We start from the raw sequence: 24,685 nt of genomic DNA, 5'->3' as shown, positions 1-24,685 counted from the left end.
ATTTTTGCATTAATATATTTTTCTATTTAAACTCATCAAAAAACTACAAATTCTTTTCTCAAGAGAACTTCCATGGAAGTGAAATAGTCAGCAAGCACAGATTCAAATTCCCACGCGCGTGAAATTTTTAATTGTATTTTTTCTGATTTTTTACATTTTTGTTGATCGCAAAATGGAGTATTTTCGAAAATCAAAAGAGTTTAATCGGAATTGAAAAAAATTCACAGAGGATCCCAGGATGCTTTTAAAATGAAATGTTTGTGAAACAATTTTTTTATTGAAACTTTTCTCAATGGTGGTGTTCAAAATTATATGTCATATTTCTTAAAAATACTGGATTGGAATACTGGATTTGGATGGCTAAGACTGCATGCATAACATTTATGAAATGTTATAGGAAATCGTTTGGATGTTTATAATACAAATGGTTTTATTTACGGCAAATATAAAATGTTTTTAATAAACATTTTTTTGTTGGTAAAAATGTGAGCTTTTTGGACATATACAAAACAAGTATATACAACAGTAAGTTCGGCCGGGCCGAATCTTAAATACCCACCATCATGAACCAAATATTAGGGTTTCCTTTGAAATTTCAGGAGGGCTTGAGGACTTGAGGACACTTCCCGAAGATAAATTTAAAGATTTCACCTATGAGGACTATATCAGATTCTGGATTTATAAGAACCATTTTTGTTGGAGTTTTAGAGGAATCATTAACATCTCTTGTAAGTGTGCAAGAAAATTATAAAATAACGTCTTGATTTGAAATCTTAAATCAAGCAATTTTCATGATCAGTGCGCCTTCTACACCCTCAAGAAGTGAAGTGGGTCTATATGGAGGCATTACCAACTGGACCGATAAAAACTTAATCCGATACACGTTTTTGTGAGCCTAAAATACCAGAATATTTACAATTTCAGGCAAATCAGATAAAAACTACGGTTTCTAGAAACCCAAGGAGTTAAATCGGGAGATCGTTCTTATGGGGGCTATACTAAAATATGAACCTATACTCACCGTTTTCGGCACACCTGTTTATGACCCGAAAATACCTCTAGATTTCGAATTTCAGGCAAATAGGATAAAAACTTCGGATTCTAGAAGCCCAAGAAGTAAAATCGGGAAATCGGTCCATATGGGGGCTATACCAAAATATGGACCGATACTCACCATTTATGGTCCTCACCTCTTTATGGTCCTAAAATACCTCTAGATTTCCAATTTCAGACAAATTGGATAAAAACTACGGTTTCTATAAGCCCAAGAAGTAAAATCGGGAGATCGGTCTATATGGGGGCTATACCAAAACATTGACCGATACTCACCATTTTTGGCACACCTCTTTACGGTCATAAAATACCTCTAGATTTCAAATTTCAGGCAAATTGGATAAAAACTACGGTTTCTAGAAACCCAAGGAGTTAAGGAGGGCTATACTAAAATATGAACCTATACTCACCGTTTTCGGCACACCTCTTTATGACCCGAAAATACCTCTAGATTTCCAATTTCAGGCAAATAGGATAAACACTTCGGATTCTAGAAGCCCAAGAAGTAAAATCGGGAGATCGTTCTATATAGGGGCTATACCAAAATATGGACCGATACTCACAATTTTTGGCACACGTATTTGTGGTCCTACAATACCTCTAGATTTCCAATTTCAGGTAAATTGAATAAAAACTTCGGTTTCTATAAGCCCAAGAAGTAAAATCGGGAGATCGGTCTATATGGGGGCTATACCAAAACATTGACCGATACTCACCATTTTGGGCACACCTCTTTACGGTCATAAAATACCTCTAGATTTCAAATTTCAGGCAAATTGGATAAAAACTACGATTTCTATAAGCCCAAGACCCCAAATCGGGAGGTCGGTTTATATGGGGACTATATCAAAACCTGGACCGATATAGCCCATCTTCGAATTTGACCTGCCTGCAGACGAAAGACGAGTTTGTGCAAAATTTCAGCACGATTGCTTCATTATTGAAGACTGTAGCGTGATTACAACAGACAGACAGCCAGACAGACAGACAGACGGACATCGTTATATCGTCTTACAATTTCTTCCTGATCAAGAATATATATACTTTATATAGTCGGAAATCGATATTTCGATGTGTTACAAACGGAATGACAAACTTATTATACCCCCGTCACCATTCTATGGTGGTGTGTATAAAAAACTGTAACAAACGAAAAAAGTTTTGTTACATCCGTTTTCCAAACGTTTTATTTTTTTGTGTACACATGAGAGCAAAACTCTCTCACACCAACAGAAATCCACTATTTTCGAACATATTACGTAGAGTTTCGTGTATTTGATGACTGAATCCATGTACATGCTTTACACGATATTAGACTCAATAAAATTTAAAAAAAAATGTACAAATTTCTGTACAAATTATTATGTTACTTTTGTTTTGTGAAATATTTCATTTTTCTATCATAGAATTATACCATCTCTGGCCATGACGTCAGTCAAACATTTATATATTACAAATATATACAGATTAGAGTGTGATGCATTTTGTATCTTTCTATGAAATGAAAAGAATTCTTAAAGATGAAATTATCAAGGCATTGTCAATATATACTTTTTTAAGTATAAGGATTAGCAATAATAATAGATTCCTAGTATACACTTATATATTCATATATATAATGTATATACAAACATATATATGAAAACTTGGCAAATTTGGCGCCATTATAATAGCCTGGGCAATAACGGAATATTCTATGTGACCTTCTTATTGGCCTTTGAGAAAAGGATACATAATGGATGAGGGTGGTAGCGATGTCATTAATAACACCACAATAAAAACAACAACACAAACACAAAACTAACGATATATTTTCTAAAAGCTAAAAACCAAAAAAAAAAAAACAAAAAACACAACATATACATTAAACATCAAAGTAAGACAAAAAAGCAATTACAACAAATAAACCAAAAAAGGAAAAACAATAAAAAAGAAGGAAAAATAAATTCTCTATATACATTAAAGCATATACAAAATACAAATTTGCCGAGAAAAAAAAAAAACTAAATAGTAGAAAAAGAGGACTTAATAGCCTTAAGCAATGAGTTCGCGTGGTGTTTTAATAGCCAACGATTCCATTGATTCAATGGATACCGGAGTAATGGAGACATATAATCCTCTATCGCCAAAAACGCCACCATTACGTTTGAATATTAGTGGCGGTTTCTTTGGTGGTAGCAAGAGTGCCAACGTTAGCGGTAATACCACCCCCTGTTTGTCGGTTTGCAAATGCTTTTCGGACTTGAAACTATCGAAATGTGGCTGTAAACATGAAGGTTAGTATAGAAATGGTATTGGTACGAGTATGTATGTATGTACCTAAAAAAATGATATTTATGTGTACATGAAAATTAATAAACTCAAAAAAAAGGAGCTGGATTGGGAAATAAAAATAAATTACACTTCAAAAATCAAGAATTATTTTTTTTTACTTGAAATATAAATTTAACAAATAAGAAAGGAAAGAAGGAATATAATCATCTCTAACATGTTTCAAGAGCATAACTTAATTATTTCACGCAGTGTTGCCAGTATTTTCCAGGTTCTTGTCCCCAAAATGGATTGCTTTTACTCCCAAAAATCCCCAATTTAATTTAAAATTCCCCATAAAAATCCCCAAGAAATTTTTGGCAAGTTTTTTGGAAAGTAAACGAATATACTCTGCTGTAGAAAATCCGGCTAAACTCTAGTTTCGCTATACCTCTCAGATTTCTTCCAAAACTTCATAGATGGTAGAACTCTAAGAGTAGATTACAACAACAATTTTTCCCCTGGCGGCTGTAACCGGGTAATCGGTTATTCGGTTCTAAAGTCTAAGTAAATAATCGTTAATAACACCGGTTCTGATGAACCGATTACTTTGAAATATACATCTCTAGCAACACCTTTCAAATTATGCATAAATCGATCTATTCGATACATCCGTTCCGGATATGCAGATGAAAACGTGTTTTTTGGAACCGGGTTTTTTACAAAACATCTCAAAACTCTATTCAAACTATTTTCAAAATCAGTGATGTACGCAGATGAGTCCTTACGAAATAATTTCACAATAGTAAAAAATTTCATAGGAAAAAGAGTAAATTGTAAAGAAGCTCTTGGGCCACCCAAATAAATTCCGTGAAATAAAGAGGAGGAAAGCTTTTTTATATTTTTGAGAATCTCCTAAATTTTTGAGAATCTGTTTTATATTTTTGAGAATCTTTGTACTCCTTTAAGCCTTATTTTAAGCATGTAGAAGTAAAGAATTTCATTTAAACCATAGTTCTTACTCTGATACTCGTATATAACCATCCTTATATTTTATTTCAAGTTAATTCGATTTGGTCAAACGTGCTAAAGAGAGCCTCTAGGAATTTTATTTTTGAGAGCTTAAAGCCTCAACTTTATTCCTGAAATGAATTATATGAAATATTGTCTATCCTCAATTTGTCCCGATTATTTGGAAGCCACATGGACGAAAAAGATTGTTTTTCATATGTTTGGGTGTAAAAATTATATGTTTGGAACTCAAATTTTTTAACACAATATTTTTAAGTGCAAGCATAAAATGTTCATAAACTTGCATAGCATGTTTGGGATATATATGTTAGTATGTTAGAACATATTATGTTTGGGACATAAAATGTTTGTAAATATAATATGATTAGAAGCAAACATATATTAATTTGGAAATAGCCTATAAACATATATGTGTTTGGAAAGAGAGACCTAGAGAGTATGCTGCAAGTAAAATAATGGAAGTAACCAATTGGCGCCTTAAAAATATATCCACACAGAGAAAATTTCATTAAAATTTTTTACTACCTGTGTATACCCTAAGGGGAAACATAATATGTTCGAACAATACAAACAATATTTTGTTTGGACCAATCCTGAATATATATATGCTTGAAGCAAAATGTGTTTGGGGTATATGTTACAGAAGCGATTTTTTTGAGGGTGCACAATTGACATCCTATATGTGTGACCTTATAATCTGAAGTTCGTCTATGTTCGCAATCTTCTATATTCCAAAAGAAATATTAAAGATTACTACCGTACAACCAAACTATTCAACGATTTCTGCCACGAACAAAACCATTTTAAATGCAGTGGCATGTCTATTAGAGTGTAACACTACTTTATTAAAATTTAATAAGAATAACTTCACAATAAGTTATACAAACATTCAATACAATATAATTTCCTCTTATCCAATACAACAACAAAAAAACTGTTTTCCGGTCGTGTGACCGCTTTTTATGATCAATCATAGCTCAATTTAGAATTGGCCTAAATAGGAATTATAAACAAATTGTCATTTCGTTGTATTATTGTACATTGTAATTACAATAGTTTTTTTAGATTAGAATCTGATTGTTATTGATGGAGCTGCAGGGAATGTTTAATAATAAATAACTAGTTGTATTTATGTAGCAATCATAAATAAGTGCTCTAGAGATAAGCTGTCAGAGATATGCATAAATCACTCAATGTCATATCTTATTATCGTAGTTCTTATCTTTCTTTCACTTTGTGATAACAAATTAAACATTTTTTTAAATCGTAAAAGATTTAGATGTGAAAAAGATTATGGAAATATGTACTAGATAGTGAACAAATTATGTTGGTGAGGAGAGAAATCAAATTGCTATACAAAATTGGGACTATCTTCTCTCCAGTTTTTTGCCGAAAAATCAACTAAGTGTGTTGTCTACAAGGTTGTGAAGTCGGAGTCGTAAAAATTTTGCTCGACTCCGGCTAAACTAATTTTTTAAAACACTTCACATTTTTGTAACTAAACAAGCTTTTACGCAAATTAGTTTCCATTGCATTTTTCATTCGATCAATGTACAGTATGACTGTTAATGAAAAGCAACTTCGAATTACGGAGATCATTTTATGTTTCCTAGATGAGCTGAATCGATCCATTTTAATGCCCACCACCATAACAATTTATTTGAAATATTTCGAACAATCGATTATGTTTTTTATTTCTATAGAAAATTTTGTCAAAATTTTATGTCTATAGAAAATTTTGTCAAAATTTTATTTCTATAGAAAATTTTGTCAAAATTTTATTTCTATAGAAAATTTTGTCAAAATTTTATTTCTATAGAAAATTTTGTCAACATTTTATTTTTATAGAAAATTTTGTAAACATTTTATTTCTATGGAATATTTTGTTAAAATTCTATTTCTATAGAAAATTTTGTCAAAATTTTATTTCTATAAAACATTTAGACAAAATTTTATTTCTATAGAAAATTCTGCAAAATTTTATTTCTATAGAAAATTTTATTTAGGTTAGGTTAGGTGGCAGCCCGATGTATCAGGCTCACTTAAGACTATTCAGTCCATTGTGATACCACATTGCTGAACTTTTCTCTTATCAATGAGTGCTGCCCGATTCCATGTTAAGCTCAATGACAAGGGACCTCCTTTTTATAGCCGTTTCCGAACGGCGCACAGTGGTCGATTTGAAATATTTAGGCGGCCAAAAATATTTTTGGACGTTAATGGCTTCGAAAGACTGTGTTTTAAAAAAACTACCTATTTATTTTAAAAAATAAATAAGAAAAACATATATTTTATAATAAAAAACACATTTTATTCTCATAAATCATAAATAAATAAAAATGAATTAAATTTTCTTATTGAAAGATGTTTCTATCTTGACTTCTTCGTGCTCAATACTATATTGTGTGGGGCTCGGCAGGTTCTAATAGTTCTATAACTTCACTAGAAAAAATCTTGTGTGAAGTTTTCTTTAACTATCTTTCACTACTTACGAGTGGATCTGAAGTAAGGAGCAATCTTTGATAAATATCACGGTTGCATTCTTCCCTTGAAAATTTTCTTGAAAAATTCTGTCTGTATGACCGAAAATGTTTATTTCGTGCTTCTGCAGCCTCCTCCGACAATTGGCCGATGGGCAACAGTGCATTATCTATGATGGTCGCCCCATGTAATAGTAATTTATGCATTGTTGGAGTCATGGGATGCCAGTCGTATAATTCCACATACATTTGCGCGGTGTTGAAGGCATATTCTTTGAATTTTGTTGTATTTATTTTGTGTCCACTTGAAATCGCCTCTAATAAGATTTTAAATCTATATATTAATTCGTGGTTAATGCCTGTTATGTCCGCCGCTTATTCTGTGTTTTTAAAAAATCTCCTACTCGTATTTCCATCATTGGTATTACCAAAATAGGCTTTAGGCATGTCAACCAACAGGCCAGTTTCTAAGCGGAATCTTTCTTGGATTTCTTTTTTCCTTTCTTCTTCTAATGCTTTCTCTTCCTGGGTCCTTTTCTTTCCATATTTCTTCACGGGCAATTTATATGCCAAATGCAGAATGCTCTCAAAAATACGTATTTTTGCGTGTAATACCGAAATTCCAAACTTAAGAGCATCGGGACTTATTTCGTTCTGTTTGCTTAAATTATTGAAATCTTTGGAAGTGGCGCCACATATATAGCATCGGCTAGTTGAGGTCGTGTTGGTTACAGCATTGTAAACTTTGCCATCAACCATGGTCATTTTCAAAATGTGATTATAATCAAATTCTTTTCCATCAATATGTACTTTTGTAGGAGTGAGGTTCTTAATTTCATTTTGCACATAACATATTTCCTCTTTTGTTACATCTGTAGTTTCTTTCACATACCGAAATCTGATGGGGCGGCAAAATCGTGGTGATGATGGTGTTGGGTTTTGCCATAACACTTTATTGTTTTCTTTACCACAAATAATTTGAAGCGGGACAAAAGAACTCAAAAATATACTAGCATCGGATTCGGCGTCTTCTGAGAATTTTTGTTTGTACCGCGCTTGTTGTGACCCGTCACAACCCCATTTATAAATGATCGTTAATGACTTTCTTTCAATTTCGTTAAGGGTTAATAACACTTCTTCCAGGTAGATTGATAACCGTTGAATAGTATGATCCATTAGGTACTGTAAATTAATTTCTGCGCAGGTAGCCGTTACTCGCAATGCCGTCTTTGGTGGGTAGCATTCTTGTTTTGGTTTCAACAAAAGGTCGTAACAAGGGTAATGCTTTGGGTTAGTTGCCCTTATTATTTCATATTGTCGTCTTGTTAGGTCAGCTTCTACGAACATTTTGAGTGCTTGGAACGGGGTCAAAGGAGCAATGGTTTCATTGGTCTTGGAATAGGCTTTTCTATATTGACTAGCCTTTGTTGGCGAATTTCCTATTTCTTTGAGCACTTTTGAGGCATTTCTCTGTCCCTTCGTTTGCAATATGACTTGTGCGGCATGTATAATCATTTCATCATCAACATTTGATCGAAGTTCCTCAGTTTTTCTTCTCTTGCTTCGTTCACTCGATTCCGAAAATGATTTGCTCGGACGACCTGGTTGATTAAGCGAATGCACTGGTATTTCAAAAGTGCCTTCCAGCCAATTCTGGTTGTTTTTCATAAAAACTTCTTCAACTTTATGAGCTTTTAGCCATCTCTGTTTAAACTCGTGTTTGATGTAGGAAAATTTATGTTTAAGGTCCTTTTTTTCTTTCCACAGTGTCTCCGCAAGACAATAGCAAGTGGTTTTCTAAAAATTCCAATTTTTCATCCATATTTGGTAAATTTTGAATTTGCATTTGCTCAAACAGACATTTACGAGTTACTATTTTCACCCCCGATGAACTAGGCATCTCCATAGCAATTTTTTTTTTAATTTTTTTTAACAAACTACTTTGAACTGCTGTCTGCTGGATTCTGCGAGATTCTGCGGGATTCTGCGGCTCTTGTTTTTTTTTTTAAAGAAAAGCTAAATGTGTAACGTATTCAATAAACAAAAAAATATGATCCGGACGAATCCTGATCCATAACAAAATTGCTTTTGAAATTAAAAAAATATTTTTTTTTAATGTGAAAAAGAGGATATGTTCAACTACCGAAAAATATAACGAAAGTTAAAAATAAAAGTTAAAACTATTATTTATCTAATAGAAGCTTACTTGAGCTATTGGAATCACTTTCACTTCACTACACAACTTAAAATAAGAATACATGCGTATTGCGAAATTTGATATAATCCGGGCACCCAAATCGAAATACGTATCACGTCAACGATCAAATTGCGTTTAATTGCACGGAAGGGGTAACGTATGGTTGTTAAAAAAAGGATGGGGGGTAATTCGGGGAAGTGTTTACTACAGGTAGACGTCAAAATTTTATGCCTACTACGAATTTCAAATTTTGACTTTTGGCCGTCTAATTACTCAGTATCTACCTATGTGCGGCGTTCCACATTGCAGTGGAACCACTTAGAGAAGCTTTGAAACCCTCAGAAATGTCACCAGCATTACTGAGGTGGGATAATCCACCGCTGAAAAATTTTTTGGTGTTCGGTCGAATCAGGAATCGAACCCACGACCTTGTGTATGAAAGGCGGACATGCTAACCATTGCACCACGGTGGACCCCAAAAATTTTATTTACTATATAAAATTGTTTTCAAAATTTTATTTCTATAGAAATAAAATTTAAAAAAAATAATGTGTGATTTTTGTTTCAACTAAAAAATTTGTTGAATCAATTAAAATTTTAATTGAATATTTTTTAAAACTCAATTAAAATTTTTTTATTTATCACGAAAAATTTTCCAATAAAAGTCTTAATTGAGTTTTAAAAAATATTCAATTAAAAATTTAATTGATTCAACAATTTTTTTAATTGAAAAAAAAAACAATCACAAAAAATTTTATCATCATCAGCCAAACCCAAATTCGGCTTCGTGGAAACGAAGCAACTCCTTAGTTCTTTCCAGTTTACTTATACTACACTCAAAAAAAGTGAACTCTCTATTTCACTAAAGCCAATTTAACTTTCGTTTAGTTCATGGAATTATCATGTTTGGAGAAAATTTCCTCTACTCTTATAATTTTTTGTGTACTTGTCTTGTGTAAATCAGTAACTAATCAAGCTCGAGGTCATTTCTTTGTTGTTTTTAAGGTCGAATAAAATAAAGAAAACAAATTATTTTTTGTGTACGTTAGTTAAATTAACTAAAACCGAGGAAAAAAATATACACAAATGAAGGATAAAGATTAACTAAATTCGTGTCTTCCACAAAATAGTTAAATATTTCTTTAAATTTGTAAATTTTACTACAAATACGTTCATCATGGACTTCGTATGTCACTAAAGACATTCTTGCAATTTTGAACTCCAATTTTTTCCTTCAAACTAAAAAATTTTCTTTAACAAGTGAAAAAACTTAATTATGTCTAATAAATTTTCTTGAATTTGTCGAAAAATATGTACTTATTTTTATGACATCGGCGTGATGCCATCGTTTGTTATACTGTTTAGTTAAAATTTTCTAAAAATATTCAAAATTTTCTAAAATTAACCGAAATTTTTCTTACTGGTGGGTTCACTGTTTTTTCAGTGCATGTGCCACACTGTGGAACTGTGACTTTGGCAATAATGATCAGGGTGAATCCCTGAGTCGATCTAGTCATGTCCGTCCGTCCGTCTGTCTGTGAACACATTTTTGTGATCAAAGTCTAGGTCGCAGTTTTAGTCCAATTGACTTCAAATTGGCACAAGTTTCTGTTTTGGGTCCGAATAGAACCCTATTGAATTTGGAAGAAATCGGTTCCGATTTAGATATAGCTCCCATATATATCATTCGCCCGATATGAAGTTTCATAAAGAAACTTAAAAGACTCATTAGTACAAAATATTTCGTTATTTAGTCGAAAATTCGTAATATAACGAAAAATTTCATTATATTTACAAATTTGTTTCGTTGGCTTAATTGCAAGGATACATTTTGTTAATATAACGATGCTGTTTGAACCAGTGTATGTTTTTCGTACTTAATAATAGAGATGTGCTCGTGAGTAAAATTTCACTCTCTACTTGATTTTTATTCACAAACCTAAATTGTGCTAGATTTTAATGTGTTCTTCATTCTAGAGAATAAAAAGCTCTAATATAAACCATATAAACAATTTCAACTAGATCATGTGAAATCGTATAGCACATACCTTTAAGGGTCTCAAAAATATTCCATATTTCGCATTTCAGAATAATCGAGTCAAAAATTACGACTTCTTGGGGCTAAAAAAAAAAAGAAAAATACGGACAGATGTGAAAAAAGTATAAGCAAATTATTTTGACCCACTCTATGTATCGTGGAATAGGCCAAGCTCATTTTTCCACATTTAATTTATTTATTATTTAAGATATACAACACACCATAAATCTCCACTAACTAACTAAAAGGTTTCGTATACTTTATTTCTTTTCTAATAACGTATACGATATGTGGTCTTATTCAAAATGGTTATAGTAGGCGTATACATTAGTTGAATTTATACACTTAATTACTCATACGCTTAATAGTACACCAAAAATGATAAATGAAATTATTGTTTTTATTATCAGCGTATTATCTGGATGTTACTTTATTGTTGCTCACTGTACAATTGCCACCCTTCAGACAGTCAGACAGTTTGGTGTCGTTTTTTTATTTTTTTTTTATTTTTATTTCCACTACTGATCTTATGATGGGCATATATTAATAAGTTGAGAATATATCATTTCAAGGCCGCCATTTCTTTGTATCATCCTTTTGGCAAACTTTTTTTCTATTGTCACAATATGTATAAGGTAGAGGAAGCAATTCAGTTTAGTGGTTTTATTTTGTAATGGCTAGAAGAAAATGTTGTAGCATTCAAACACTTATAAGAGGGTGGGCTTAGCTAATAAGAACCACTACTAAATTGTTTCAAATATATATACAAAAAAAAAAAAAAAAAAAACATTAACATACACCTATACCATTTATTTATAGGTATACTCATACATACTACTAGTATAAAACAATTATTTTTGTATATTTCCTACTTTGTTTCGAAAAAAAAGTGCCGCCAAATGCGCCCTAAGGTTTAAAATAGTACATGAAGAACCCGGTGGCGATTAACTGTTGGCCAATTTGTTATTCTTCTAAAGACCGATTCAACACTCGAAGCAAAACATTTTTAAACATAGTCCCAGCTATTATTTCATACACAATGAGAAGAGGAAAATAATCTAAAGGGTGTTGCAATAAGAGGTTTTATTTTGCTAGTCAAATAAAAATTTAATAATGAAAGTAGTATCAGCTAAACGACCACCAAGATTACACAATAAAAATACCACCAAAATACAAAACAATTAACTGCTGAAAATTTTTCAATTAAAGTTAACCGAAGAGAAAATATTTTAATTTTTTCTCTCTGTTAACTGGCAGTTAAATCCTAACGAAGCTATATAAAAATGGCCGTAAAAGTTTGATTGATGTTGAAATTCTATTCAAATAAAAAAAAACAAGTATATACGGCCGTAAGTTCGGCCAGGCCAAATTTCAGCCGGATCGGATGAAATTTGCTTCTCTTAGAGGCCTCGCAAGCCAAATTTGGGGGTCCGTTTATATGGGGGCTATACGTAAAAGTGGACCGATATGGCCCATTTGCAATACCATCCGACCTACATCAATAACAACTACTTGTGCCAAGTTTCAAGTCGATAGCTTGTTTCGTTCGGAAGTTAGCGTGATTTCAACAGACGGACGGACGGACATGCTCAGATCGACTCAGAATTTCACCACGACCCACAATATATATACTTTATGGGGTCTTAGAGCAATATTTCGATGTGTTACAAACGGAATGACAAAGTTAATATACCCCCATCCTATGGTGGAGGGTATAATAATATTTTAATCAATTCATAAAAAATGTTAAAAGAATGATTTAAAGTTTTTACCTTAGTAATTAAAATATTAATTATTTAATTAAAATGTTAATAAAAAATATTTCAATTAAATATATAATTTAAACTTTTTTTTCGAAAATAATTACTATTCATTGGTTCGTCAAATCTGGACTTAAATCTACACCCTACAAAAAATCGCTTCTATAACATATACTCTCAAACATATTCGGCTTCAAGCATATATATTTTCAGGATATTATGTTTCACCTGAGGCATATACTAGAAGAAAAAACTTTTAATGACATTTCCTTTGTGTGTAAATATTTTTGAGGCGCCAATTGGTTATTTCCATTAATTTACTTGGAGCATACTATCTAGGTCTCTCTTTCTAAATACATATATGTTTGTAGGCTATTTCTAAACATATTATATAAAAAATTTATGTCCCCAACATATGTTAATATATTCTAACATATTGTTACGTTTTTATATTTAGGCGTTTTTAATTACCCGACAATTAAAACACAGTTCTTTTAAATAACGACAATCTACAATTTATTTACTATGACTTCACACTTTACAATTCGTTCACACTGAAGTTATTCGTTTGACGCTTTAATTAAGACTGACTCGTTAGCAGCATGCGAGCGCTTTTATATATGACGGTGTGGCAATACGAGAACATTCTGGTAGCACTACAATATTCTGGCAACGCCAGAACATTCTTAGACAATGCTAGAAGGATCTACGACCATTAAGTAATTCGTCTGGTGGCTGCCAAACACATACACACTCACATAGATATATGCTCGCATTACTACAACAACAATGACAATAGACAATGAGATGAAATGAGAAAGCAAAATAACAAAGCAAAGGGGTTGTTATTCTATGAGAGAGTAAGAACTAACATTTCGGTAAGCAAACAAAAGAACATAAAAGAAATTCAGGAAAATACTAGAAAATGAATAGATGATTCCAACAAGTGATAGCGAAATTTTATCGTTACAATTTTAAATTTTAAATTAACGGAAACTAATTTAAATAAACTTATATCTATAATTATCAAATTCGTAACACTGCCTCCCGCTTAAGCCTGTTCGTCCCGAACAGGCACAGAACCCGTTCCGTAAGGAGCCAATCGTTCCAGATGTACAACTTTCATCTTTGATCTAGGGCTGTCGTCCTTCTGAATCCGGTATACAACATCATTGATCTTCTTGATGACTTTGTATGGGCCTTCCCACTGTGTTTGCAGTTTAGGACACAATCCTTTCTTTCGTTGCGGGTTAAATAGCAGAACCAATTCTTCTTCTTGGAAGCCTTCAGTATTTACAGCACGATCGTATCTCGCCTTCATTCTGTTGCTGACCATTTTTATTTTGTTGCGCACTGATTCGTGAACTTCACCGAATGTGTTTGGGATGTCGTTTCTGTTTTCTTCTATGGCGAGCTCATTAGGTTTAGCACCGAATATCAGATCACCAGGCAACTTCAACTCAGTTCCGAATAGAACATTGGCCGGCGTTCGAGAGGTGGAATCATGAATGGCAGATCTATACGACAGCAAAAACTTTGGTATATGCTCGTCCCAGTCCCTCTGGCCGTTGTCCACTACTTTTCGAAGATGTTCCTCCAGAGTGCGATTAAACCTTTCTACCATGCCATCGGATTGTGGATGTAATGGTGTAGTCCTCGTTTTCTTGATACCAAGGGATTCACACATCTCTTTGAATATGGCCGATTCAAAATTTCTTCCCTGGTCTGAGTGAATCTCGGACGGCACACCGTAGCGACATATCCAGTTTTTGTTGACAACATCCACAATCGTTTTTGCTTCTTGGTTTGGAATTGCATACACCTCCGGCCATTTGCTGAAGTAATCCATGACCACAAGGACATAACGGTTTCCAGAATCACTTACTGGGAAAGGGCCTGCCACGTCCATTGCTATTCTTTCAAACGGGGCTCCTGGTCTATATTCTTGCATAGGACCTCGACTTTTCCTTGTTGGACCTTTCGCCTTCATGCACTTCTCGCAATTGGCTTCCCATTCAGCAATTGATTTCTGGCATCCAACCCAGTAGAATCGTTGCTTCACTTTCTCGGCGGTTTTGGTTATTCCCAGATGACCTCCACTGGGACCATTATGGAACTCCGCCAAAACATCTCTTATTTTGGAATCTGGAACGATGATCAAATTTCGGCTGCTCTTGCCATCTTCGCTTTCCCATTTACGTTGCAGGGATCCATTGACTAGAACTAAACTATCCCATTGAGCCCAGTATGATTTCATAAGTGGACTTTCGGCTGCGATGTCTTTCTTACTGGGCTTCTGGTTCTCTTCCTTTGCCGAAATAATTTTGATCAAAATGGGATCTTTACGCTGTTCTGTTGGCCAGTCCACTCCAGATTCGACGTGTAACAGCCGAATATCAACAATCTCCTCCTTGTGTTCAGCTTTCGAGCAGTGCTTGCATTCTATACTGCAAGGTCGACGTGACAAGGCGTCAGCGTTACCATGTTTTCCACCTTTTCTATGCTCGATACTGAAATCATAGCTTTGGAGCCTCTCGATCCAACGTGCCAGTTGAGCTTCCGGATTCTTGAATTGGAGCAACCATCGTAGAGCTGAGTGATCAGTCCTGAGCAAGAAGTGTTGTCCATACAAATATTTATGATAATGTTTTACACTCTCTATGACGGCTAGCAGCTCTCGTCGCGTTACACAGTAGTTCTTTTCGGGCTTGGACAACGTTCGGCTGAAATATCCGATGACCTTCTCCTTGCCGTCTATCTGTTGGGATAGCACACCTCCAATACCATGCGCGCTAGCATCTGTATCCAAAACAAATTTTTCGCCCGGAATAGGATACGCTAGAACAGGAGCTGAACATAAAAGTTCTTTTAAATGTTGGAATGAATCTTCCTGTTCGTCGCTCCACTGGAACTTCTGACCTTTTTGCGTCAATTTATGGAGACTAGCGGCGATGCTGGCGAAGTTTGGGACGAATCGTCGGTAATATGTACATAACCCAAGGAAACTTCTTAATTCGTGGAGATTTCGGGGTCGTGGCCAATCTCTGACAGCTTGGATTTTGTCTTCATCGGTGGATATGCCCTCTGCAGTCACATGATGACCCAGGTATTTAACTTCCCGCTGGAAAAGGGAGCATTTCTTTGCGTTAAGGCGTAGACCAGCGGCTGACAATTGCTGGATAACGTCTTTCAAGTTTTTAAGGTGCTCGTCAAATGTTTTGCCCATCACTATGATGTCGTCCAAGTATATCAAGCACGACTTCCAGTGCAACCCCTTCAGTACCCGCTCCATCAATCTTTCGAAGGTAGCCGGAGCGTTGCAGAGCCCGAACGGCATTACATTGAATTGCCAGAGACCGCCATTAACGCCAAAAGCCGTCTTTTCCTTGTCTTTCTCGGCGATCTCTACTTGCCAATATCCACTCTGCAAATCAAGCGTAGAAAACCATGTTGTTCCGGCTAGTGTGTCCAACGTGTCATCAATGCGTGGAAGCGGATAACTGTCCTTTTTGGTGACATCATTCAGTTTTCTGTAGTCCACGCAGAATCGGGTACTTCCATCTTTCTTTTTGACCAGCACAACTGGGGAACACCAAGGACTTGATGATGGCTCGATCACTCCACTCTCCGCCATATCCTTTATGAGCTTTTGAACTTCGTCTCTTTTTGCCAGGGGAACACTTCGTGGTGCCTGTTTTATGGGCCTTTCTTCTGCGGTTTTAATTTCATGCTTCACTACAGATGTTCTTCCTTGATTTCCCTTTTCAGAAGCAAAAGCACAGGCGTTTTTCCACAACAATTGCTTGGCTTTATTTCTCTCTGACGGCAATAGATGACGTGTCCAAGCCTCGACATACGCTTCTAGATGTTTTCTCACTGCTCCATGTGTCTTTGATGAGTTGCCTTCCAAATTGACTATTGCCTCGGCTGGTGTACATTTGCCAATGTCAGAAAATTTTACAATTTGCTCATGATTGTCAGACAAGTTCAAGACACGAACTGGTATTAGTCTCTCTTCGTTCGTTGTTACCAGGGCATTTGCTATCAAGATGTTGTTGCTTTTGTTTTCTGCTGGTTCAACAACCCACAATTGGCCGACTTCACAATCTCCATTCATAGGAACCCATATAATTGCTTCGGCATTCGGTGGTATAGACTCTGACTGGCTCGTTGTCAAACGTCTGACGGGTGTATTCTCACTATAGCCCACGTTTACCGTTATTTCGGCATCGCACCATGTCATTACACGACGCTTCATATCCAGATTGATACCAAAAGCAATCATGAAATCCGCTCCAATTATAACTTCGTCTATTATATCGGCCACAATGAAATCATAAGTAACGGACTTGTTAGCAATAGTTAATTTTACGGCGACCTTTCCATATACGGTTGCGGGTTCCCCTGTAGCCGTGCGTAGCTTGACTCCAATCAGTGGTGTAACTTTTCCTTTTACTAAATCAGATCTAATAATAGACTTTAATGCACCAGTATCCAACGTCAAAGTACGCTTGTCGCCATTAATAACACCCGCAATAGTTAAATTGTTATTTTTCTGTTGAACTATTGCTATGGAGATGGTGGGGCCATCGTCGGTGGGAGCCAGCTCTTGCCCCGCTGAACTAGCTCGATTTAGTTTAAAGGTGACTCACTTGACTGTGGGGTCACCTTCTTATGGTTATTGTTTAATGGAGATGGTGATGTGGATCTTGACCGTTTGCGTCGTGCTTTGCATTCTCGAGCTAGATGTCCCGTCTTATCACAGTTATAGCATTTGATTCGGGATTTAGTTGCATCCTGTTTCAATTCTTGCATTACCTGCTTCATTGCCTCTTTCATCGAGTCAATGATAGATTTCGATTCTTCACACTCGGTCTCTACTCTGCGTACTTTGTGAATTTGAGGCCGTGCCAGCAATCTCGCAGTTTCTTGCGCAAGTGCAAATGTTACTGTTTCTGCGAATGTAGCCTTTTGTGACGCATATGTTGCACATTTTATGTCTGGGTCTCGAATGCCATTCACAAAGGTCTCAATTTTGATGCGGTCCACAAGTGGGTGACTCTCTCCTGGGTATGTCAGTAGCACCAACCGCTCAACTTCTGTTGCAAAGTCTTGTAGAGTCTCGTTTGATTTCTGGACTCTACCTCTTAATTCCATTCTAAAGATGTCTTGCTTGTGCTCTCCACCATACTTGCATTGAAGTGCCGCTATTACTTCATTATAGTTATTTCTAGAAGCAGCGGGAATGCTTTGTATCACATCAGCAGCATTGCCCTTTAATGCCAATAGAAGTTCAATTGCTTTATCATCGTCATTCCACAAATTTCTACAAGCAACCATTTCGAATTGGAATTTGAAGACATCAAATGACGTTGAGCCATCGAAAACAGGAGTTTTGATTTTTGAGCCCTCGATGACGCGCACTGGACCACCTTTAATTTCCAGCTCTGACACTTTTCTCTCGATGTGCAGAAACTTCTCATCATGAACCATAATTTTCTCATCCACAGAAAGAACTTTCTTATCCAATTCCACAATTTGATTTTCTATATGGTCCACACGTTTGTCCATGCCTTCAGAAATTCGTTGTAGTTTTTCATTGAGAATTCTAGAATTTTCGTCGAATTTTTCTTCCAATTTTCTTGAACTTGCTTCCATTTGTAGGGCATTTTCTTTCAGCAATTTTCTAGAAGTTTCTTCCATTTTTCTAGAATTTTCTTCCATTTTTCTAGAATTTTCTTCCATTTTTCTAGAATTCTCATCCATGATTTTTCTAGAGTTTTCCTCCATCATTTTGCTCAAAACACTGAGCATTGATGTGTAATCCACAACACTCGAAGCCACAGACGGAGTTTCTATACTGCTGGTATTGACGAGTATTGATTCATCAATGTCTTCCTTATAATCAAACTCATGCGTCGCAATGTCAATATTACGCCGTTCAAACTCTTCCAGTAGACGCTTTTGAAGCTGGGCCTTATTGCCTGTTGTCGGCAGCTCCAGTTTGCTCAACTTCTTTTTTAGGTCTTCCACTCGAAGCTCATTAAACTTCATTGTAGATTTTTTTTTCGTTATTTCACTTCCGACACCAATTGTTACGTTTTTATATTTAGGCGTTTTTAATTACCCGACAATTAAAACACAGTTCTTTTAAATAACGACAATCTACAATTTATTTACTATGACTTCACACTTTACAATTCGTTCACACTGAAGTTATTCGTTTGACGCTTTAATTAAGACTGACTCGTTAGCAGCATGCGAGCGCTTTTATATATGACGGTGTGGCAATACGAGAACATTCTGGTAGCACTACAATATTCTGGCAACGCCAGAACATTCTTAGACAATGCTAGAAGGATCTACGACCATTAAGTAATTCGTCTGGTGGCTGCCAAACACATACACACTCACATAGATATATGCTCGCATTACTACAACAACAATGACAATAGACAATGAGATGAAATGAGAAAGCAAAATAACAAAGCAAAGGGGTTGTTATTCTATGAGAGAGTAAGAACTAACATTTCGGTAAGCAAACAAAAGAACATAAAAGAAATTCAGGAAAATACTAGAAAATGAATAGATGATTCCAACAAGTGATAGCGAAATTTTATCGTTACAATTTTAAATTTTAAATTAACGGAAACTAATTTAAATAAACTTATATCTATAATTATCAAATTCGTAACAATATTAACATATATGTCACAAACATGTCATGAACATTATATTCTTGCACTCAAAAATAATGTGCTAAAAATGTGAGTTCCAAAAATATAATTTTTCCACCATTTGGTGAGGGGTTTTTCCCACTTTTTGAAAACTGAACTTAAATTCTCCGATTTGCTTGAAACTTCTAGTGAAAGCTAGGGGTGGTGTGTTCCCAAAGATCCGCTATTTCGTCGGAAAGGGGGGCCAAAGGGGAGGTCCCCCTTTTTTAAAATACAGTAAAAAAAACTGAACTTCTCGAATTTACTTGAAATTTACAGAGGACGTGGGAGCCACCGTGGTGCAATGGTTAGCATGCCCGCCTTGCATACACAAGGTCGTGGGTTCGATTCCTGCTTCGACCGAACACCAAAAAGTTTTTCAGCGGTGGATTATCCCACCTCATTAATGCTGGTGACATTTCTGAGGGTTTCAAAGATTCTCTATGTTAAGTGGTTCCACTGCAATGTGGAATGCCGTTCGGACTCGACTATAAAAAGGAGGTCCCTTGTCATTGAGCTTAACATGGAATCGTGCAGCACTCAGTGATAAGAGAGAAGTTCACCAATGTGGTATCACAATGGACAGAATAGTCTAAGTGAGCCTGATACATCGGACTGCCACCTAACCTAACCTACAGAGGACGTACGGGAATGTCATGAAACTAATATGGGGCACTAGACTTTTTGATATTTGGAAAGGAGGGAAACCTCCCCTTGCCCGACATTTTTAAGCTTGAAGAACAATATTCCGATTTTCTTGAATTTTTCAGGTAAGGTCAGCCTTGGTCTGTAGGCAAAGATCGGATATATTTGAGCGGGAAGGAGGATCTCTCTTTGGCCGACTTTTTTCTTAAAATTTGGAGGGAGGTTAAGCAATTAATATGGGGTACCTGGTTGTTTGATATTTGGACTGTGAGGGCGATCTCCCCTTGCATTTGTACATTTCTTGAAATTTTCAGGTTAGGGTTGGTCACTAGACAAAAGTCCTCCACTTTTTCGATATTTGATAGAAGTGGGCATCAGTGTTGCCAGTATTTTTCTGGCTCTTATCCCCAAATTATGATGTTTTCTTCCCCAAAAATCCCCAATTTAAATTTAAATTCCTCACAAATATCTCTCAATAAATTTGTGAAAATTTTTTTGAAAACCAAAAGAAAGCAAAAGGCTCTGCTGTAGAAAATCATTAGTAATAATCCAGCAAGCTGCAATAAGATCAAGATTTCGAACCACAACACCAAGAGACTGGTGATCGTCTTCGAAATGCTGGAGTCATGAAAATGCGAGTTTGGAGTTCCTTGTATTTATGAATGAATATATGAATGAAGATTTGTAAAAAAATTCTATAGAAATACAATTTTGACAAAATTTTCTATAGAAATAAAACTTTGACAAAATTTTCTATAGAAATACAATTTTGACAAAATTTTCTATATAGTAATAAAATTTTGACAAAATTTTCTACAGAAATACAATTTTGACAAAATTTTCTATAGAAATAAAATTTTGACAAAATTTTCTATAGAAATAAAATTTAGACAAAACTTTCTATAAAAATAAAATTTTGGCAAAATTGTCCATAGAAATAGAATTTTAACAAAATTTCCTATAGAAAAAATATTTTTTTTAAGATTAAACCGAGTTCACGAAAAAAATCCCCACAAAAATCCCCAAAATGCCCATCAAATCCCCAAGTCCCCAACTCAAAAATCGTCCCCATTCACGAAAAAATATACCCAATTTTGGGGCAAAATTCCCAATACTGGCAAAACTGGTGGGCATGCCTTAAAAAAATAGATCAAAATATTAACTTTTCCGTTATAACATACATGACATTTACAGGGAACGTGGGAGAAGGTTAATAAATTAATACAGTGCATAAAATTTTTCGAAATTTGGTCGCGGAAGGCAACTCACCTTAAGAATATTGAAAAATATTCTTCGATTTACTTAGAATTAAAAAAATAGATCAAAGTATAAACTTTTCCGTTATACCTGAAATTTACAGGGAACGTGGGAGAAGATTATTAAATTAATACAGTGCATATAGCGGAAGGCAACTCCTCTTAAGAATATTGAAAAATATAAAATTCTTCGATTTACTTAGAATTAGAATATAGGGAACGTTATGATATGAATAAAGGCTACGTGGTTATTTCTATATCTGGTCGGGGAGGGCCACTTCCTTCTCGCCCGTTTTTTGAAAGTTTTACGATTTTCTTGAAATGTACAGGGAAGCTGTAGGAAACTAGGTACTTAATTTTTTGATAAAAGCACCGAAGGGAAAGCTCCTTCTTGCCAGACTTTTTAAGTAAAAAACTTTTATTTACACACAGAAAAAAATTTCCGTAGTTAAACTAACGCAAAATTTAACTTATTTTTATTGGAAAAAAAATTATTTGCATGTAGTTAAATTTTACTATTTTTATCGAAATTTTCCACAGCTTAATGAAATCTCACTTTTTTAAGTATGTCTCAACAATTTTATGAACTAAACGTGAGTATAAAGTTCAATTACCGTACACATAAGTTCAATATGAAATAAAACAAATGAAAATTTTCGTACGATTGCCAAAAATAGTAAGAATGAACTACTGTATGGTTAAAATGGTCATGATTTGACGCCAACGATTTTCTTCTTTGCATTTAGTTAATTTTTTCTTCTATGAAATGATGTAATTTCGTGAACTGCAGTTAAAAAGTACAACAGGGCATTAAAATGTCCTAGTTTTAACAACGCTTTGTGGAAATCTCAAAATGTGGAGTTTAGTTAAATTTTCGTGGTAGTTCATTCTTCCTATGAAGTTCATTCTTCCTATGAAACAGTTCACTTTTTTTTTCGGTGCACGAAATTTTTAGGTTACATTGGGAGCCACCGTGGTGCAATGGTTAGCATGCTTGCATACACAAGGTCGTGGGTTCGATTCCTGCTTCGACCGAACACCAAAAAGTTTTTCAGCGGTGGATTATCCCACCTCAGTAATGCTGTTGAGATTTCTGAGGGCCTCAAAACTTCTCTAAGTGGTTTCACTGTAATGTGGAACGCCGTTCGGACTCGGCTATAAAAATGAGATCCATTGTCATTGAGCTTAACATGGAATCCGGCAGCACTCAGTGATAAGAGAGAAGTTCACCAATGTGGTATCACAATGGACTGAATAGTCTAAGTGAGCCTGATGATGCTTCATTTTCCGGTATATGTCCGGGAAAGGAATTTTAACCCGTATCCGACATTCTAAAAAATGTAATTATATTCCATTCTTTTAAGAATTTTTTAATAGTCACTTTCTCACTGTCAACTAACAGTGAACATAAATTGTTTGTATGCAGTTAAAATATGGTACTTAGTTTCCCAGTATGTTGAGGAGAGTGACACCTCCACATGCTTGAAATGTGGATGCTGTTCCAAGGACTTCCAATACCCCACCCAGCAAAAAAATTTGGAAGTTCTTCCAAAGGCACAACTTTAAAAGCACTTCCAGAAGATGCACTCCCAATGATGTTCTTTATTTTAACTACCCAGGAGTTCTTTTAATTACAATTTTTATAATTTGTTTTTTTTTTCATACTTTTAATGGGTAATTTTTACTTTTTTGTTTCAAATAGATTAAAAACAGAGTAAGAATTCATAAAATGGTACAAATCGTTTAAATTTTGTCGAAAACAATACTAAATCCAATCTGAAAAAATTGTGAATTTTTGAAAATATTTGAGGTCAAACGTTTCCGGCAAGCGTTAGAATCGATTAAAAATTATAAAAAATTATAAAAATTATTTATTTGACAAAATATCACAGAATTTTTTAATTTACATCCAAAACATTGAGTTCGGATCACACCTAAAGAAGTGATGCAAATTCAGTGCAACGGCTGTTGGACATGGTGGACATCCGTTCTATGACAAGCCCGTGTTAAATTCATCGCTTCTGCGCCAATTTTGCACTACTACCGAATCCAAAAAGAACACTTTCACTACTTTTTGGCGACGCTTTTTACTGCCCAGCAAAAAAAGCGTCGCCTCTTTGATTCAAATTCAGAGTGTTATGATTTTTTATGCATTCTAAGGTTTTTCCGAAACGTTTGAATTAAAATATTTTGAAAAATTCGCAATTCTTGGATAGATTTAGATATTTTTCGACCAAATTTCAATAATTTGTACCATTTTATTAAAGCTTACTTTGTTGTTAACCTTTTTGAAACAAAAAAATTAAATTTACCTATTAAAAATAAGAAAAAAGCGAGTTATAAATAATTGAATTAAAATAACTTCCTGCACGCAAAGAAAAAAAAACGTTTGGAAAACGTGTACCGAAAACGTTTTTCTTTTGTTAGAGTTTTTTGAATTGCTTCGAAAATTTTAAACTTTTATCATAAAAAAAATTCGCTTGTTACAAAATTTTTATTTTTTTCAATAAAAAAAGTTATTTTTGAAACAACAACACAGTCCATTTCGTTTATATCAAACACTGTTCTTTTCTGACTTTAGGTCTTTAATAAGACTCATTTTACAGTTCAAAATTTAATACACTACAATGTAATGTTGAATATTTTTTCGGAGTCTTCCGAACATATCTGGAATATATGTAAAAAAAAAAAAAAAAACAAAAAAAAACTTTGGTCGAAGCAGGGATCGAACCCACGACCCTTGGCATGCGAGTCGGACGTAGCAACCACTGCTCCAAGGTGCTGCTCCGTGGGCGCCGCAAGCTATGCTATATAAATATAACTTATATGGATATTTATCTATTGATGACCATAACAGGTACATAGCTCAGTGGTTAGTGTGTTGGCTTACAAAGTGCATAGTCCGCGGTTCGATTCTCCGTCCAGGCGAAAGGTAAAAAAAAAAATTAAAAATTTATAAAATCGTATAATTTCTTCTACATTGTTGGTATTACAGGAAAAGGTGTTAAGAACTAAAAATCCTCGTGGATGTGAGAAAGATGTGAGGGAAAATGCAATTAGCAAGAAAACAATGTTTTTTTTTTTTTGAGTTAGTCTTTATGGAATTGTTTTTACATCCTGGAAAAGAATAAACGTTTATCACAAAAAGTATATACTTTTCTTCCAAATACACTTCCTTACAGCGAAAAGCAAACGAGAAACGAACTTTGTTTGTCTAAAATTTCGTTTGGGAGGAAAGAATTATTTTTTTGCGTGTGT

The 24,685-nt window shown here is 34.7% G+C and overlaps 1 protein-coding gene across 3 annotated transcripts in view; it reads left to right on the top strand.

Annotated features, from left to right (window-relative positions):
* AMPdeam (AMP deaminase) overlaps window positions 1-24,685 on the top strand; it is a 105,195-nt gene that overhangs the window by 33,971 nt on the left and 46,539 nt on the right. For 2 of the 3 annotated variants that reach the window (XM_075302133.1, XM_075302132.1), the window contains exon 2: window positions 2,876-3,329. The exons of the other annotated variant lie outside the window; for it this stretch is intronic. In XM_075302133.1, the coding sequence (XP_075158248.1) occupies window positions 3,095-3,329 (235 nt within the window). In that variant the 5' untranslated portion in view covers window positions 2,876-3,094. The remainder of the gene's footprint in view (window positions 1-2,875; window positions 3,330-24,685) is intronic. 3 annotated transcript variants of the gene reach the window in all.

This window comes from Haematobia irritans, chromosome 3 (assembly GCF_050003625.1).
Source record: "Haematobia irritans isolate KBUSLIRL chromosome 3, ASM5000362v1, whole genome shotgun sequence".
Lineage (NCBI taxonomy): Eukaryota > Metazoa > Arthropoda > Insecta > Diptera > Muscidae > Haematobia > Haematobia irritans.
The sequence above is the reverse complement of the archived record's forward strand: the minus strand, read 5'-3'. Positions and strand labels throughout refer to the sequence as shown.